This window comes from Centroberyx gerrardi, chromosome 14, assembly GCF_048128805.1.
Source record: "Centroberyx gerrardi isolate f3 chromosome 14, fCenGer3.hap1.cur.20231027, whole genome shotgun sequence".
NCBI lineage: Eukaryota > Metazoa > Chordata > Actinopteri > Beryciformes > Berycidae > Centroberyx > Centroberyx gerrardi.
Window position 1 is genome coordinate 8,268,980 of NC_136010.1, and position 17,230 is coordinate 8,286,209.

At 40.9% G+C, this 17,230-nt stretch overlaps 1 protein-coding gene across 2 annotated transcripts; it reads right to left on the reverse strand.

The window, feature by feature from the left end:
* Nucleotides 1–2,999: 2,999 nt before the first annotated feature.
* Nucleotides 3,000–12,275, reverse strand: prdm2a (PR domain containing 2, with ZNF domain a). 2 transcript variants are annotated; one of them, XM_071910177.2, is made up of 4 exons: nt 12,191–12,272; nt 10,667–10,726; nt 5,905–10,295; nt 3,000–5,442 (listed from the first exon to the last, which is right to left on the reverse strand). In XM_071910177.2, the coding sequence occupies exons 3-4, from the start codon at nt 10,234–10,236 to the stop codon at nt 5,428–5,430; spliced, it is 4,347 nt and encodes a 1,448-aa protein (XP_071766278.2). In that variant the 5' UTR covers nt 10,237–10,295; nt 10,667–10,726; nt 12,191–12,272; the 3' UTR covers nt 3,000–5,427. The 2 variants fall into 2 exon arrangements, with proteins under 2 accessions (XP_071766278.2, XP_071766279.2); XM_071910178.2 differs by lacking the exon at nt 10,667–10,726 and having other exon boundaries at nt 12,191–12,275.
* Between the last annotated feature and the right edge of the window lie 4,955 nt (nt 12,276–17,230).

Below are 17,230 nucleotides of genomic sequence, written 5' to 3' on the forward strand. Positions count from 1 at the left end.
GAGCAACACAAATATCAGTGATCGGAGTTTCAATATAGATGATGAATGGCACGACTAACATGTCGATGGGCTGAGATCAAAAGTTTCAAATGGGACTCCTGGGATGAATGTCTTTGTTTTCCAAAAAAATCTCTATAATCCTGTGTCCTCACTTCTCCTCGTAACTTCCAGCGAGGATTCAGCGTGCCTCCAGGCTAAGATCCTAAGCTGTGTTGAGCAGACAAATGCATCACAGTTGGAAGTTATTGCTGAGCTTGTGAGCTCCGAGAGATACCCCGGGGCTGTGGTTTGTCGCTTGGTACATTGGCACAACTCCTGTAAAATAATATGCCAAGCACAATCTCTGGCCCTTTTGCTTGAAGCGACTGAAGGGAGATCCCTTATTCCCAGAGCCTGTAAATAACACGTCTTTCTTTTCTTCTTTTAAGTCTTAGTGACTAAAAGGACATCAGATGGGTTAAATGTCTTTTGATACACAATTGCAATGAATCCTAAGAGATAACTGACAGCTCAATAATGGTTTTCCTCTTCAATTGTGATGTTATAAAAAGTTCAATTGAAGTAAAAACCAGTTGCTGTAGTTTTCTATGTGTTGCATTTAAGAGAAAAGTCCCAGATTGTGTTGATTTGTCACAAAAGCACTGAAAGCTTCTGACGAGTGGGAATAAAAGCTTCACTGAGGGGAGAAATAACCCACAAGCCATTGCATAAGAGCACATGTTAGACTGATGCTCATGCTCATACCATGCATGTAAACGGAATTAGCGAGCCTGATCCGAAAGCATCCAGCTCTCTTCACCTGCTGCCGCTGAGTCGTGCGCATCTGCATTTTATTACAGTGTCGGCTGTAGCCCCGACACAAGGGGATGGAGGGAATTGCAGTGATATGTCAATGTGACAGGCTGATGCATGGCACTGCTAGTGTTCTCGATGCATATCCCATGACACCGGAGCAGCATAAACAACCCGCTCTTTCCCTTGGACCCTTCCGCTAATTGCCAGTAGCAAATCAAACGCACTGCACAACTGCCACCGTTCCAATTAAATTCACGCCCGCCGCATTGCATGTTGAGGAACAATTAAATTTAGGGCCCATAGTCATTGTCTTTCCGTGGGTAAGGGAGGAATTTTGTGTAGTTTTCCACTATTAAAGCCAATAACCATGTGAACTTTGAAGGGTTCAGGTGATCTGTCAAGGCCTTTGCCATCCACTTCATCTGTGTGCAAATATTCATACTTTTGCCTTTCTGCCCAAACGTGACAGAAGATACTTTTTACAAAACAACTGCCATTTCTTTGGCAGTAGTCAGGGATTTTGCTTTCATAGAATACGAAGGACTGACTGAATACCTCTGTGTCTGATAAAGACCATGGCAGACCACCCAAGCCTTTTAAAGTGCCATGGTGAGCGTTAGTAATAATGTGAAAACTCCACCAATCAACCTGTTTGCCTACTTACGGACTCATCATCTCACCTCACATACCGTACATAGCGATGGAATCCATACACAAGGCTAAATGTTGACTAAACCTGTTCAGTCTTTGGTCAGGGCCAAATAACAGCAGACACTTCAGGGAAGAAAATATAAGTGTATCTTAAACTTCAGGATCTGAGTATCTAACAGAAAGGCCTTGAAGAAGTTTAGATGGCGTGCCTTCAGTTTCAACAAGTCCACTAGCACTCAGTAAAACACGTTATTATTTGGTTCCAGTGATCGCCTTGTTAAAGGATAAGGCCGGTGTTTTTTAATGCATTGCTTACCGTCAACAAATCCTATGAAAATAACAAAATCAACAATGCGTTTGCTCTACTCCCGTTACTTTCTGACTTCCCACGTATCGTTTTTAACCTTCAACCCGGAAGTCATTGGCTCCAATTGTAAGCTAAAAACCTTGAAATACAGCTCACAAAGATATAGTTTCAATTTTAAAAATCGCTAACTGTTACCACGAAAAGTCAGGCTGTTGTAGTTATTACCGAATCAAATTCAAATGGGAACAAATTCTTCATTACGCCGGGGACTATTTTCGGTGCTACGGAACTACTTTCCTGAGATCGCAAAGTGTTTACGGCCGGCTTATTAAGTTGTTTGAGGAAAAAGTCGGCTGGCCCGGTGCATCGTGATGATGAAATATGTTGCCCAGAGCAACGGCATGGCTCTTTGACCTGTTTTTAATCGTTTTTTAATACAATGGAGTTCTATGGCTGCTGGGACATGGCTGCATTGGGCATTGGCTACATGGACGAGACTTGTTGGCAAAACAAAATCATTGCTGATTTTGTTATTTTCATAGGATTTGTTAACGGTAAGCAATGTATTAAAAAACACCAGCCTTATCCTTTAACACTGATCCTACATGTGTTCTTACTCGCTCTACGGACTGAGAGAAGACTTAAATCTTCTCTGTATTTCTCTTGTTGACAGACTATACATCCCCAGTCTGGACTTCTGAATATCCACTTGTGAATTAGAGGCCATCCTCAAGTTATCTTAGTACTATTCCCCACTAAAGTCCTCAATGTGTTTATGGGGGCCAAAGGTCCTAGCTGATTCTCATTTTAACAGTCAAACAGAACATTTTCAGTCTCTCCAGGTGATTATGTCCTGTGCCTAAAACATCAATTTCTGAGCTGATAGTCTTTTCTTTATATATATTTTTCTTTTATATATGTCAACCTTTGGCCATATTATCCAGATACACATCTCTCTGCTAAACTATTTGCCTGGTTTACTATTCTGTTTTAAAAAGTGCTATATCAACTTATTTGTATTATTAATATGCCAATTCATATATACATGTAATGGATACAGGATGGAGCCGTGTAACTCACACCTGTTGTCATTAATTACAACAATCAGAGTGAAAAGACCTTAAATCTTTTAGACTTTGGAAGCCAATTTCTTTTTGTTTCTATCCTTTTATCTTTTTAGCATTCTGTTGTAGGACAAAAAGCAAATGGAAAAAGTCGCAGCCAAAATTTTAATAGCACTGCCATAAATTATACATCGCATTTACTCAGAAAACACAATGTTCGGGTGCCGCACAGGTAGGTGGCGGCCCTCCCACTGGTTCTGGAAACTGTTTCAAGGACACATTCTAGCATAAACATGCCAAATGTTAAAATATTGGTGGGGTAGACGATGCTTTATGAAAAGCATGTGTCTCTGTAAATGGATTTTTCAAACAGAATGTGGGAGTGCAGAAGAGACGCAGTGGTAAAACAAAATCCCTTCTCTGTCGACTCCACTGCTTCAGACTTCAAGTTAGGAAAGTGTGCCACCATCTGGACAATTCATTACTTTCTACTGAGGCAGAAACTGCAGTCGGCTGCATAAAACAGACTGCATACAATGACAGGGAATATAGTGTCATTTCCTGAGATAAATTCACTGCATTTACTATTTAATGTAATCTGCTAAATATGCTTATCCACACAAAAGAACCTCACAGACTTTACATATAAACTTAACATTCTCCATTTATTTTGAACACTCGCTTGAAAAAACATTAGTGCAAATCATACAGAGGAACCGTTTCAGAGACTGATACGTGATTTTAAATTATTAATAAATATACATAACTCATTTTACACTTTGAGATGCTACAAGCACTTTTCACAGTTAAATATCTTTCTCCCAAACCATCCTGTACATCCAACAACATTGTGGTCTCTCTGAATGAATGAAATGTTACCAGCCAGGGGAAAAGGCAAAATGAGAAATGCACTAATCCGAAGCATTTAGATGCAGCATTACTCTCTCTCAGATACAGAACACGGTCAGCAGCCCAAGCTTTAATTTGCTCAAATTAATCTAACTCTGTAATTATAAATAATTAAAACTACCCTGTATAGCATACCCTTGGATCTTCAACCCAAGTAGTTTACGAAAATTTAAAACACACAGATACACTGTATCACATTCACTCTTTGAAATTAGTGACAACTTGCCACAGATGTTTTCGTATATATTTCACTACAGGGCTCTAGCAAAAACCGCCCTATATCAATCATATTTTCTCCATTTTGTGATTTATACATGTTGGAATTCATAAAACACAATTTACTTTTACACAGTATGTAAGCAATGATGAAGTGCTTGTATGATACAGACGACAATTACCTAAACTGACTATACTTAACACATGAAACCTTTCAGTTTTTGAACAAAATCCTATTTTTGACAAACATTTTCGAAAGCTGCGCAAAATAAAGACACGAAAGCAAACTAGGCTACTGTAAATATGTCAGAATTCCAATTTTATCTGAAATCGTGTGAAACCTAGCAGAAGAAATGGTTTTGTCAATGTCTCAAGTTAGTCTTCTATTGTCAAATCGGCAGAAATACATCCAAGCTGTATTGAATATCCAATATTGATTTGTTGTCTGGGATTGCAGTGCAAATATATCAATCTATGGATTATACTTCATCACATTCTTGCCACATTTAGTCATTTCAAACACATTTATGATGGCACATCAAGAGCATTATTCTCAAGAGTATTGTCTTTCATACCCAATACATAGTGACTAAGCCAACCAGATTATATATGTACAATTTTGAATTGCAGAGGCTATGGCGTTCATTTTACCAAATGGTACATTCATATCAATGATGAAAACACTGACTTCCCTAAAAATAATCAATATTGCAGATATCCCTAAAAATAAATTTAACAGGTACTTTGTGGGTGATGATGCGCTGTACTATACATGTTACTGTTATTTTTTTGATTATTCTGTAGCCTTCTATTCAGAGACACTCATCCACATTTAGTTTCACTTCTTAATCCTTGTCTTTCATGTAATTCTATGACTTGATTATTGTCAACTGGACCAGCAACAGAGCAACATCAAGCTTAATGTTTAAGGCCTAATCTGCATCAAGGTAAACGGTCCTAAATTTGTGTTTCAGCATCTACAGAGTTAAATGTGAAGTGTAGCTGAAGTACAAGCTGATAGCATGCAACAAGATTTGGAAACCAAAAGGCCACAGACAACACATAAGGAAAAGTGCAATTGCATGCTGAAAATATGATTGCCACCTGCTGTTCTCTCTAAAATAACCCACCAAGTACGAATGCCTTACAGTTCAGTTCCTCCCACTTCCTTTACATTCTGTGACATGCCGCGGTCACAGTTTAAGTTCAAAGTGCAAATCCAAGCCTTTGCCAGAAAGTTTATGAAATGGGTGAGAAATCTACAAAAAACTGTATGCTACTACAAAAGCATCCAAATATTGGTTAAGCTCAGTTAATCACATCCACTCACTGCAGTATCCTTAGTCACTCATTTCATCCGTCCAGTTCAGTCACATTGTACAGTATAATGCATTCCATGAGTCCATGGGGTTGACTGCATGATTAGCAGTTATCTCCCTTTAGTACCGGAGGGTTTTCTCCATCACTGAAGCTGTATGAGGAGCTTCATACAACAGGGTCCTGAAAAGACAAAAAAATATACACATTATGAGGAAGACGCAGATCTGAGGTTGCTTCCTATCATGAGATCTTCTTCTGCAAAGCACACATCATCGTCTTCTTCTTCACTCACAAATTCACACACTTTACCACTCACCTCGCCGATAATTTCATTTTCTGTATTAGGGCTATTTTATACACTTTGATTTTTATTTTGCCTTGTCATGTTCTGCCATTTTTCCAACACGTTTACTCTATCCACTTGTATCTGTGCTTGTTATATTGGGTGCAGTATTGTATGTTTTAAAGAGAGATGTTTTCATAAACCCCTTGGGCTATTTTTTATCTCACCTGCACAAATTAAGAATTGCAAATCTTCTTTCTGTATTTTTAGATCGCTGTATTTATCAGTGGGTTTTTTTTTTTTATCACTTCACTTCTGTGTTTTTATCGCTGCAAATAAACAAAACATGCTTTAAATACCTGCCGATCCCTCGTGGGCTGCTGAATGGTCATCAGTTTGTCTTTCACTGAAGCTGTAGCGCTCTGCTGCAAGCTGCTGCTGGTAACGACTCCGGTGGCCGTTTCTCGGCTCTGGGTGGGAGGAAGCTCATCCCTCTTGGGCTGTGGTTGAGTCTGTTGTGGTTTCACTATGGTGATTTTAATGGGGATTTCTTTGACACCATGCTGCACTCGACTATACTGGCGCATGGAGGGGTTGAAAGTACGAACGATGGGAAGTTCACTCAGTGTGGACGTCTCCTGTTTGGGTTGCGCACTCTCTTTTATAATGATTTTACTTTTTTTGTTTGAAAGGACAGTTTGCACAGGTAGGATCGCTGGCCTCTTAGCAGGGCTGGAAGTCTGGAGTCTGGTTTTGTGGTGAGCTGAGGCTTGTCGTTTTTCTTCCAAGTGAGAAACCCCTCTGCGCAGGTGGCCATTATTTTCCTTGGTGACAGAGACTCCTACATCTTTCCTTTTCTTCACTTCTTTAGGTTTCTTGGGGCAGACTGCCATGTGTTTGGTTCTGCTGCGGCGTAATGTGAACTCCCGACTACAGTGCGGGCAGACAAATATCTCCTGCTCCTCATTCACTTGTGCAGGGGTGACTTTATTTGACGAAGAGGCTGACTTGTTCCTCTGTGACATGGCCCTTTGGACCAACTTCTTTTTCCTTTTGTTGAGGGCACTGAGCTTCATCTTTACTGAAGATTCTTGGTTAGGTTTGGACCTGTTTGCCTGGCTGGCTCTGTGGGAAGCATTTAGTCCATTAGTAGAGTTGGTAGTAGACAGAACTCCATTTTGAGCTTTAGCAAAGTGGCGAAGTGGGATGGGATTCTTTTTGGGTGTGTACCGCCTTTTATCACTGGCATTCGCACAAGCAAGGATGTGTTTGTGCAGCTCTGGCATGTTATCAAAGCTTTTTCCACACTTGGTGCAACGAATAGCTGTACTGAAGGTTTGCGGGATGTTGTGGGTGGTGAAGTTTGTGGCTGAAGCCACCGAGCCAGCAGGGGATCTATTGTGGTAGGGAAATGGAGGTGGTTTGAAACTGGGATAGTGTTGGTTGATGCCGAGACGAACATCAGGGCCTTTGAGTTTGCTTCCATCCGAGGCCATGATTTTAATTGTTGTAAACAGTTCTTCAGCAGCAGCATCTACTTCACCTTCTTCTTTTTTAACTGATTTCTTGGACTCCTCTGAGGCAGAAGGCACTGAAGCCTCTGTGTTGACTTTTGTGGAGTTGTTGTAGTTCTGAGGTCTTAGTTTGCCCTTTTCTTCCTCTGTGTATGTACACTGCTGGCCAGGGTGCAGTTCTTCCTGATGCTGTTTCAGGTTGCAAAGGTAGACAAATTCTTTTGTGCATGCACTGCAGACATAAGTCTTGCCAACACCATGGAGGCTAGATCGATGATCAAGCAAAGCGGAGGGCTTACCAAAGAGCAGCAGGCAGAACTCACATTTGTAGGGCCATTCATCAGCATGGTCACTTACATGGTGGCCTAGTTCTTTCATTGAATGGAAAAGCTTATCGCACACATTGCAGATGAAGTTCTTGGTGAAAGTCTGTTGTTGTGCATCACTAGATGTGTCACTTGAGGATTCTTCCTCTTTAGCTTGTTCAGAGCGGGGTGGGGTTTTAGCTGAGGTTTCAGGTGTGGAAATGGAATTGTCAGCAGTTTCTTCCTCTTTTGGGGTTGGTGGCTCCTCACTAACAACAGGTTCTGGGGCAGGATTTGATTCCCCCACTGTAGGACAATCAGACATAACTGCAGAGGTGGTTGATAGAGTTACTGATTCTGCGATGGAGGATACTAGAATAGTGGGATCAACAGTTTGAGGGTTGGGTACTGATACAATCTGTTGTTCTATGTGATTTATAACCATCTGCGCAGGTGCTGGAGGCTCAGCAGTATTTTCTTGTAAGGTAATTGCAGTAGGGACAATATTCCCTGGGGCTTCAAGAGCTATTGTGCACTCAATCAAAACAGTGTTGCTGGTAATATTGTAAGAGTTGATGAGGGAATCATTTAAAGTTACAGTGGGTGTGAATGGCATTTCTGACCCAGCAGTAGATTCAACCAAAGGTGCATTGAGAGCAATCTGATCAGTGAGAAACACGTGACCAGGTAGATTTAGAGCTGGGTCAAGGGGCTGGGAGAGGGTAACAAGGTTTGCAGCATTTGTAGCGGTAAATGCAGTGGTTAAATCACACTCTGAAGAATTTAATGTATTTTCTGTGCAGATTACCAAAGGTTCAGGTGATATATTTGGGGCCAACACCTGAATTGGTTGGTTTGAGGGGTTAGAAATCGAAGCTGGTGGTGCCAAAACTGTAATTAATGAAGGAGCAGCTGGGAGCACTGAGTGTGAGGCTGGCGAAGCAAAAGCTATAGTGCATGGTGACGCTGGCTGCAAGGCAACTGGGGTAAGAGAGGAGGGTGATGGAGTGAGAGAATTGGAGGGTAGGGCAAGTCCATAAACAAGTCCTTCTGCAATAGGCTGGGCTGTAGTCATCATGTCTGAACCTGCAACTATGGTAAAGTCTGTGACTAAAGGGGTCTCGGGATTCCCTAGGCTTATGTTTTGCTCTCCAATGTCAATATTTGCATACTCATTCATCAACACCTTCTCCAACATGCAGGTGTTTGGTTTTCTTTTTTTCAAAACTGCTTGCGTAACTAAATTTGATGTCAACTCTGGGTCACCTGGGCTCTTTTTTTGCAAACTCAAGTCCAGCACAGCATCCGCTAAAGCTACATCTTCATTTCTTTTGACAGCATTAGAGAGATCCAGTGGTTGTTGGTTACAAGAATTGCCCCCAGTTAAGGAGGGCCAGCTCTCTGCCAAGAGAGGATTTGTTATTGGCTCTTCTACCAATGGTGTTGTGCTATCCTTCTCATTGGCTGTTTTGTGCACAGGTGAGCTATGTTGGGTCTCCATCTGTGCTGCACTAAAAGTATCACAATCTCCTGTATCTGGCATTGTTGTTTCCTCATTAGATGTTGGGATTTGCTGTGGAGAGCTGGGTGGGGATCCGGTCCTTCTTTTAAATCTCCCTGTTCCTGCAGGCAGGACAGAAAGGGAGAGAGGTGAACAAGGCTTCTGGCCATCTGTTATGAGCGCAAGCGTAGGTTTAAGGCCATCCTGCTTCTCCAGGAGCTGCTTCAACTTAGGAGACAGAAACACAGTTCTTTCTTTCTGCACAACTGTAGATTCTGTATTCTGAGGAAGTAGATTTTCTATCAAAGAAGACACAAATGATGAGGATGACGACGACACAACAACCTCAGACTCCAGTTCAGTTTTAATTTGTGGTAAAAGAGGTGGCGTTGCAGTTCTTCTCTTGGCCAGTGGTTGACCAGATATCTCTTTGCCTGTAATTGCATCTGCATTTAGAACCTGGCTGATTTGGGCAGGATCAAGAATCAGGGCATCCAGTCCAACCAAAGTAGAAGATCCAGAGTTAACCTCAGCTACTTCACAGCTGCTAACTGTGCTTGTCGACACTATCTTCCCATCAATGTAAAAGCTGAGATTCTCAGAGATATTGCTAGAGACGTCTAGCATATATTGTTCTACTTGTTCCCCTACATTCTCCAGAACAGCTGCAGGAGCTGTATTGTCACTGAGCCGTGTTTCCTGTTGAGATGTTGCACTGAATATTCTCTGAATGTTTTCCTCCTGAGGCAGTTGGGTTTTTTCAACACGTTTGATTCGGAGGTGCTGCTCATGGATCCTGCGCTCATGTCGTCTCTTGTTAGTATGTGTACTAAATATCTTTTCACAATACTTGCAAGCATGTCCCCCTTCTAGCTGAGTAGTCTGGTCTCCAGCAGCCAAGATGGAAGTACCAGAGCTACTGGGAGAAGAAGTAGGGTCTAGACCACCAGTTTGCATGACGGAGCCTGGAGAATTCACTGGCTTTATCAAAGAACCAGTGCTATTTTCATGCCTCTTCTCATGCTGCCAGTGACCTATCTTTGAACCAAAGGACATGTTGCTGTTATTGTATTCGTATGTGTGTGTCTGCTTGTTTGCCAAGGGATGGATGTGCATGTGACGCTCCAAGCCTTGTTTGCTGGTAAAATGTCTCTCACAGTGCTGGCAGGGAAAAGAGTCCCACTCTAAATCCGTATCCTGATCAGGATCTTCGTGGAGATCAGGGGACAATGACTTAGTCGTATCTGGTTCCATGTTAGATTCCTCTTGATCATTGTCCTCCATCTCTTCCTCTTCATCTTCCTCTTCCTCCTCTATGTCCTCATCATCTCCAAATTCAGAGATATATAAGTGAGGAGAATCCTCCATCATCTCTGGAGGTTGTATCCAGTTCTCTGTGGAAGTCTGTCACACAAGACCAGTTTTCACACCTATTAAATGGATAAAGCAAGACGGTGTTGTTTAGCAAACAAACACAAATGAGAGCTGAAATGCCATTAAGGACTGCACCAATTCAACCAAAACTTCCCTTATGTTACCAATAGCACAAATGTTATTCCATTTATAATCTTCCTCTATTTTTTTCTCAATATCTGCGAAATTTCCTGAGAATTAAAATGTTGCATCTCTCCTCTACATCCTTTTAGAGTAGGCCATGCCCAATCCTCAATGTTAAAAATTAAAGCAAGTAAACAATGAAACTACATATTCCAAACATTAAAAGAAATGCACACAAAATAACACAAAGTAAGTATAAAGTGAAATTGAAATAATTATTACTATCATAATCACACTATCTTACCATTTTCATGATCAGTGCAGAGTAGAAGGCATGTTTTATTTGTCAGATGAACACAGGCTTCTGGGAAAAATAAAAGCACACACAAAAAAACACTTGTTGAAAAACTATGCAAACAGCTCACTGATGTGAAACATAAGCTCAAATTACTGAATGAGAAGAAGCAGAAACTGATCGGACGGAACAGCTGTGGTGGTGGGAGACGATGAGCAATCATCACTGCAATGTCATTTATCTCTCTGGTCATTTAGCTGCTGCATAAGCCTTGAGTCCCATCTTGTGAACATACTGTGACCATATGCCTCCTGAATATCAAGGTTATATTATGGACCAATAACACTCAAAGAGTAGATGACAAAGTATCAGCCCTTTGTAGCATTAAGAAAACTGTTATACAGCATTTTTTATTATTATAGGATGCCAATATTATCTTTTTTTACCCTGAGCTGGTTGGCTGAGTACACGTGTTCACATCCATAGTTAAACAAGCCTAGGAACTATTATTTTACACTTGTAACAACATACATTTTGGTGAATTTTGTCCATCTGTGCCACTACTCGACATGACAAAATGGCAGGCCCATGTGTGCTACATTTACTATACTGTGACTTTCATCTGCTCTTTGCGACTGCATGAGATTTATCATCCTTGAATATATGAGCATCAAAATCAAATTTGTTTAAGTCTTACTTCAGTAGGAGCTCGTTGTGCAATAATTATATTTCATCAGCTGTGCCCTGCATTATTAGTGCATTACTGGCGCAGTTTTCAGGCAGCTGCAGCCACGGGAAGACATGTAAACAAACACTTCGTCACTTATAGTTATACTCGGTTCAAGTCTTTGAGAGACGTCTGTGATAAATCGAGGTTGCACAAATGCGACTGAATCAGTCATATGGTGTATCAGTGCCTCAAATATTGTTCCATAATAATGGGGCACACAGTTCAGAGGCCTATATGCCCAGTTACTTTTTTAATATTCTATTTCTGTTTCCTGCCATCTGCGTTGCAACAGGCTACTTTGACAAAAGTTACATAAATTTCATATTCATAACAGCAATACTGGAAGTAATATTATTTGTATTACTTGGATTAGCGTCGGGTGCGTTCATTCGCATCTGCTTCACCTGCGTTTGATGACGCTGCCCCCGTCCTTGCACCATTGCTAGCTTGTCTCACAACACGTCGTCACACTGCTTTGCCAGATAGTCGACTAGCTCGTCCACTGGAAGGTCACTTGGCTTCTCTAAAACAGTCTTGGCACACTCTTCCCGATACAAGAAAGCCGCAAGCAAGTAAACTGTCTATAAACACATGAATATCCATACACACGGTTTCACTCACCAAGTGAAAGAGATCAGCTGTTATCGGCCATTAACGCATTAACAATACACTGCTAGCTAAAATGCTAGCTAGCTAGCCCTAGCTAAATTGTCGTTTGTGAAGGGAGGTTCGACATCATCGTTGCAAGCATTTTGTTTACAAAAGTCTGCTTTGGTTGCAGTATTTATGGTTTCTGTACATACTTTTGTTTGCAGCCAAAATGCCGTTCAGAAGGTTTGGATTATTCCACTTGTGTAGGTTGCAGCTGTGTGCTTTGGCTTCTCTTCTTCCCTATTGTACCACAGTTAGTTCTTCCAGCATTTTGATTGGCCAGAACGTGTGGATGATCAATTTTGGACCAATCGGCAACAGGTTTGTTGAGGCACTAGAGGGGAAAAACATCAAAGCAGCAGGCAGCTGTCACCCGAGACTTCAGAAATATTGAAAAATTTAGACGCATCAATTCCAGCCTGTAGGAACAAGCGGCCCATTAGAAATAGGTTTATAAACGGATAGTAATAGGTTTATAATAGTTTTAAATATATAAAGATCCACAATGTAATAAAAGATGTACAATTTGTTCACTTCACCTAATGTAGGCTACTATTTGGACAGCATACATGAATGTTGTAATCTTCAAGAGCAATCATGAATACGAAAGAGAAAGAAAAGAAATCTAGGAAATTATTAATAGGTTTTAGGTCAAGATACCAATATATGTCGGGTTTTTTTCTTTTTATTTAACAGAAAACTTTACAGAATTAGAGACTCGGGGTTACACTTTAATGCAATGTAATGTAAATATTTATTATATATTTATTATATTATATTTATTTACATTTAATCATAAATCTGCTGGGGCAATAGCTTGATCTCTCCAGAAGAGAACATTGTGAGGATCTTTTACAGCAGCTGTCACAATTCATTTACTTCTGTAATGCAGTGGATGTTAGACAATTTAAAAATATAGTGATAAAGTGCATGTGAATAAAAAATGATATTCGAGTGATGATTTTGATAAATCAAAATACAATTTCTTTTTAAAAACGTGTGTATTTCTGTTAAGAACTGAGACATATTTCATTATTCATCACTCCAACAGTCAAACTCTATCCTTGCAGTGTGTTCCTTTGTCCTGTAGAGGGCGCTGTGTCTCAATATATAGAAGTTGGTAATTTGGCTTCACTGAACTTCAGTGAACAGTAACTTCGGTTACTTCCACCAACGGTGAATTTCTGCTATATTTTTTTGTATAGCAGAAATATATCTTATGGAATGCCTAATATATCTAAGCCTCTTTATACTATTATTATTATTAGTAGTAGTAGCAGCAGCAGTAGTAGTAGTAGTATTGAGTTTTTTCAAAAACCTTTCAAAAGATAGTTACAAGACAACAATAAACACATTAAAACCTGTCTGTAAAAAGGTTATTTAAAAGATCAAACTGCTTCTGCGATATAAAGAAATTATTTTATTGCATTCATACCAGCTACTGGAGGCTATTTATTTTCATCTTGCAAAGATATGCAATAGTTCACCATTCATTTCAAAACTGATGTTATAACTGGGCCATATCTACATGAAATCTCCTGAATTCCTTTTGTTTTTGACAGATTTAAGATTTATGATGTATACTGTTACATCTCCTGACCAGTTCTCTGTTTCCCCCCAACAATTGTCAATTGAGTCACAAGGGACTGGCTCATATTAACCCCACACCTACACTGATAGGACGCAACCCTCTATTTTCTCATGGCATTATTTCCACCTCCAGAACCATGGTAACATAAAAGACAGTCTTTGAGCAGCTCTGTAGGAGTGCATCAGGAACTACATGTACACTACTGGCATCGCATAGCACATGGGTGGTGTTCTCATGCGATGCATGCTTTGTCTGTTCTTTTTATGTTGCATGTGGGCTGAATGGTGTTTCGTTATCAAACTACATACCAGATTTCTGCAAGCCGTTATGAAGAATCATCACAAGCAGGCCTCCGCTCAGGCTTTCCTCACTCTCTGTATTTTACATTCAATAGTGTATTTTAGATTCAGCCTTTTGACCTTCGCAATAAAAACAAAGCAGAACAGGAGTGGCTGAGAGCCTGAGACATTGTAGCTCTTGAAGAACTAACTGTATTTGACAATATTAGATTCTCATGCAGACTTAATTTGGTGACTAGTTGACCATGATCATCTTTATTTATAGCCCGTCACAGCATTAAAAACAGAGTCACTCTGGACATGCCCAAGGCTCCGGCACGTCTTTCAAAGTTGATGTAAACTGCAGCTGTGGAATTATGATGAGCTGTTCACGTTTGGGTCCACTCGTCACACACATCCATCAAATCATCGTATAAGCAGGTGCTAACCGCCTGAAAGCTATTTTACACAGGTGGCTAAGCAGCCAGTCTGTCATAGGAAAAAGCTCTGTCAGAGTTGTAAGCATTTCAGCAAATATGTGCCTTTATCATAACCAATTATACTCTGTTGCATCATGCTTTGATAAATATAGTTATTTAGATAATTTTATTTGGAGCATGGTTAGAAAATCATTGAAATGGCACCATATGAAAACCTTGCACAGTGCTAAGTGGATAGGATCTTAAACTCCTTACTCAACTAGCTGAGTTGAGTTACAGTGATCATGTGTGTCAAATGTTGCTACCACATGTCAAGTATACGCTTGCCCTCCTTTGTGACTTCTGAAAAATAAGTTAGTAAGACGAGAAACGTCTTTGGCCCCGGGTCAAATTGGAGACTTGATTCACAGCCAAATTTAAGGTCAACATGCAATGCCTCAACTAGATTAGCCGTAAATGACCCGGTATATGGGCATGAACCTGGGAACAAGGTTCACAAGCGTCGAGAGGAGGCTCATAAAGGTCCAACAGCTCAATGTGACTGTTGAGGACATCATAAATAGCTAAACCTATAAGGCCTAGCTATTAGGGATGGGACAACATGCTTACCTCATGATACAATTCGATACGCGATATGGAGTTTGATTCAATACAACCATGATTCAATGATGACAAAATCTGACTGTGCAGAATTATGTTTATTTCTGAGCCACAAATTCTAGCGATGGCATTGGCTTGCTAGAATGTAAACAACAATTTAAGAATGTCATTACAAAGTGCAAATAATATAATTTGGTAGGAGAGCTTGTGAAATTGTGATTACTACAGCAGAATAAAATGAAGCTTATATTGCAATTCATTTTTCTGCCCCACGATACGTATTATAACATTTTTGTATTGCGATATATTGAATTTCGATATATACCGTCCCATCCTTAATAGCTATTGTTCTCTACAGTAGGGGCGAGACCCTACTGTACTGAGAATAGACCTCAAAGGTAAATATATATGAGAACAACTTGCAAAACAAACAGGAAACTGAGCTACTGTGAGGGAAATCATCAAACCGAGGCGAGGTGAGCCCCGGACTGCATGCATCGCAGAGTATCCTGTGGCAGCAGGCACCGGTTTGTCACAATGATTCTCTATTCAACATGGACAGTATAGGACAAGAGGGAGAAGGAGGGAAAAAGGGAGAGGTGGTCCACAACGTGTCTGTGTATCAGGCCCATCAATGAACAGAGCTTTGGTGTGGAACAATAGGGGTCTCTTACAGAAGACGAGTGTCACACAGCGCAGCGCATGTTCCCAGATACGGGACACAAAGCCCCGTCTCTCATGAACGAACATGTCATGTCACTGGGACGGAATAAAATTTTATTGCTATATGTCGTGGGACACCAGATGTGCAGGAAAGAACATGCAAATGCAAACATGTCGAAACACAACTGACACACTGTAGTCCACTTTATGTTCATGGACACACAAACACACACACACACACACACACACACACACGTACACCACCACACCCAGAGCCATAATCCCCCAAAGACCAATAAACAGACATGTGGCCACTAGGATCACTACCCCTTCTCATGTCTGCACACACACACACACACACACACACATTTAGAGATGCACCCTGACCCCTTAAAGTAACACACCATATGCACAGATACTGTACACACACTCCCGCATACCACACACACACACACACACACACACACATATACACAGCTAACAGGCCCTCTCTTCTTTCACTGTCTCCCCCTCTCTCTTGCATAAGTGAACACACACACACACACACACACACACACACAAGCAAACTCAGCTATTCCCTGCATCATGCTCACTCTGTCCAACCACACACTTACACACACACACATTACCGTGCTCGCTCCCTGTCACCCAACCTTGCGCCCCCTTCCCTCACCCCTCTGCCCCCCCCCCCCCCACCCCACCCACTTCAGCCACCCTCGGGCCCAGCTGTCTGCAGCACTCAAAGCCCGTGGGCTGACATTTTCCTCATGACATCACGAGCCCATGCACTTTACAGGCCAGACATGTGGCACTCCTCGCACGCACACACACCAACACACCCATCACTACAGGCTGGCACACATGCCAACTCGACTTGAGAAGAATAACCACAGGCAACACACATGTAGGAAGAAGGCTGCATTCTTTACATCGCCGCCCTGGGAGGCTGACATACGTGCAAATATGTGTTCCACTTACAACTCTAATGAACCTGATTCACAATTGCCGTCCGATTCCTTCGTATGTGCATCTGTATTATCGATCAAAATATCAACAAGTCAAGTTTTCCTGTAGATTCAGACAAGGAATAAAGTTAAAAGAAATGCTGTGGCCCAGATACTGGCTTTATTTATGTTTTGATTCATCGAACTGAAGGCTTTTTGTTGCTCTCAGATTGGTTAACTGGGCTTTCAGTAGAGGGATTGGCTGTATATGACAGTTATGCATGTGTTTTACATGTATTAAATGTTTGCTTGCATTGGTAATGTTTGCAAAAACTAAACTAAGAAGAATTTGTTTCATAATACCGTAAATCTATATAGCCAAATAAAATGAGGGTTGACATCTTTAATGTTTTTGTCAACCTTCCACAATGACGAACACATTCAGAATTTCATTACCCATTTTAATTTTTTCACTGCCAAAGTGGTTTTTGAATGGAAAAGACTGACTGAACACAGTTTGGCAAGGAGCCAAAATGGCTCACAGGCCAGACAGACTTACCTGCCAAAACCAAAATTTACCAGAATTAGGCTGGTGGATGGTATTCATTTCAAGCTGTGTTTTTAGAAATCCAGTTATGTCAATTATAGGATTTGGCATAACGCCTATTCCTCTATT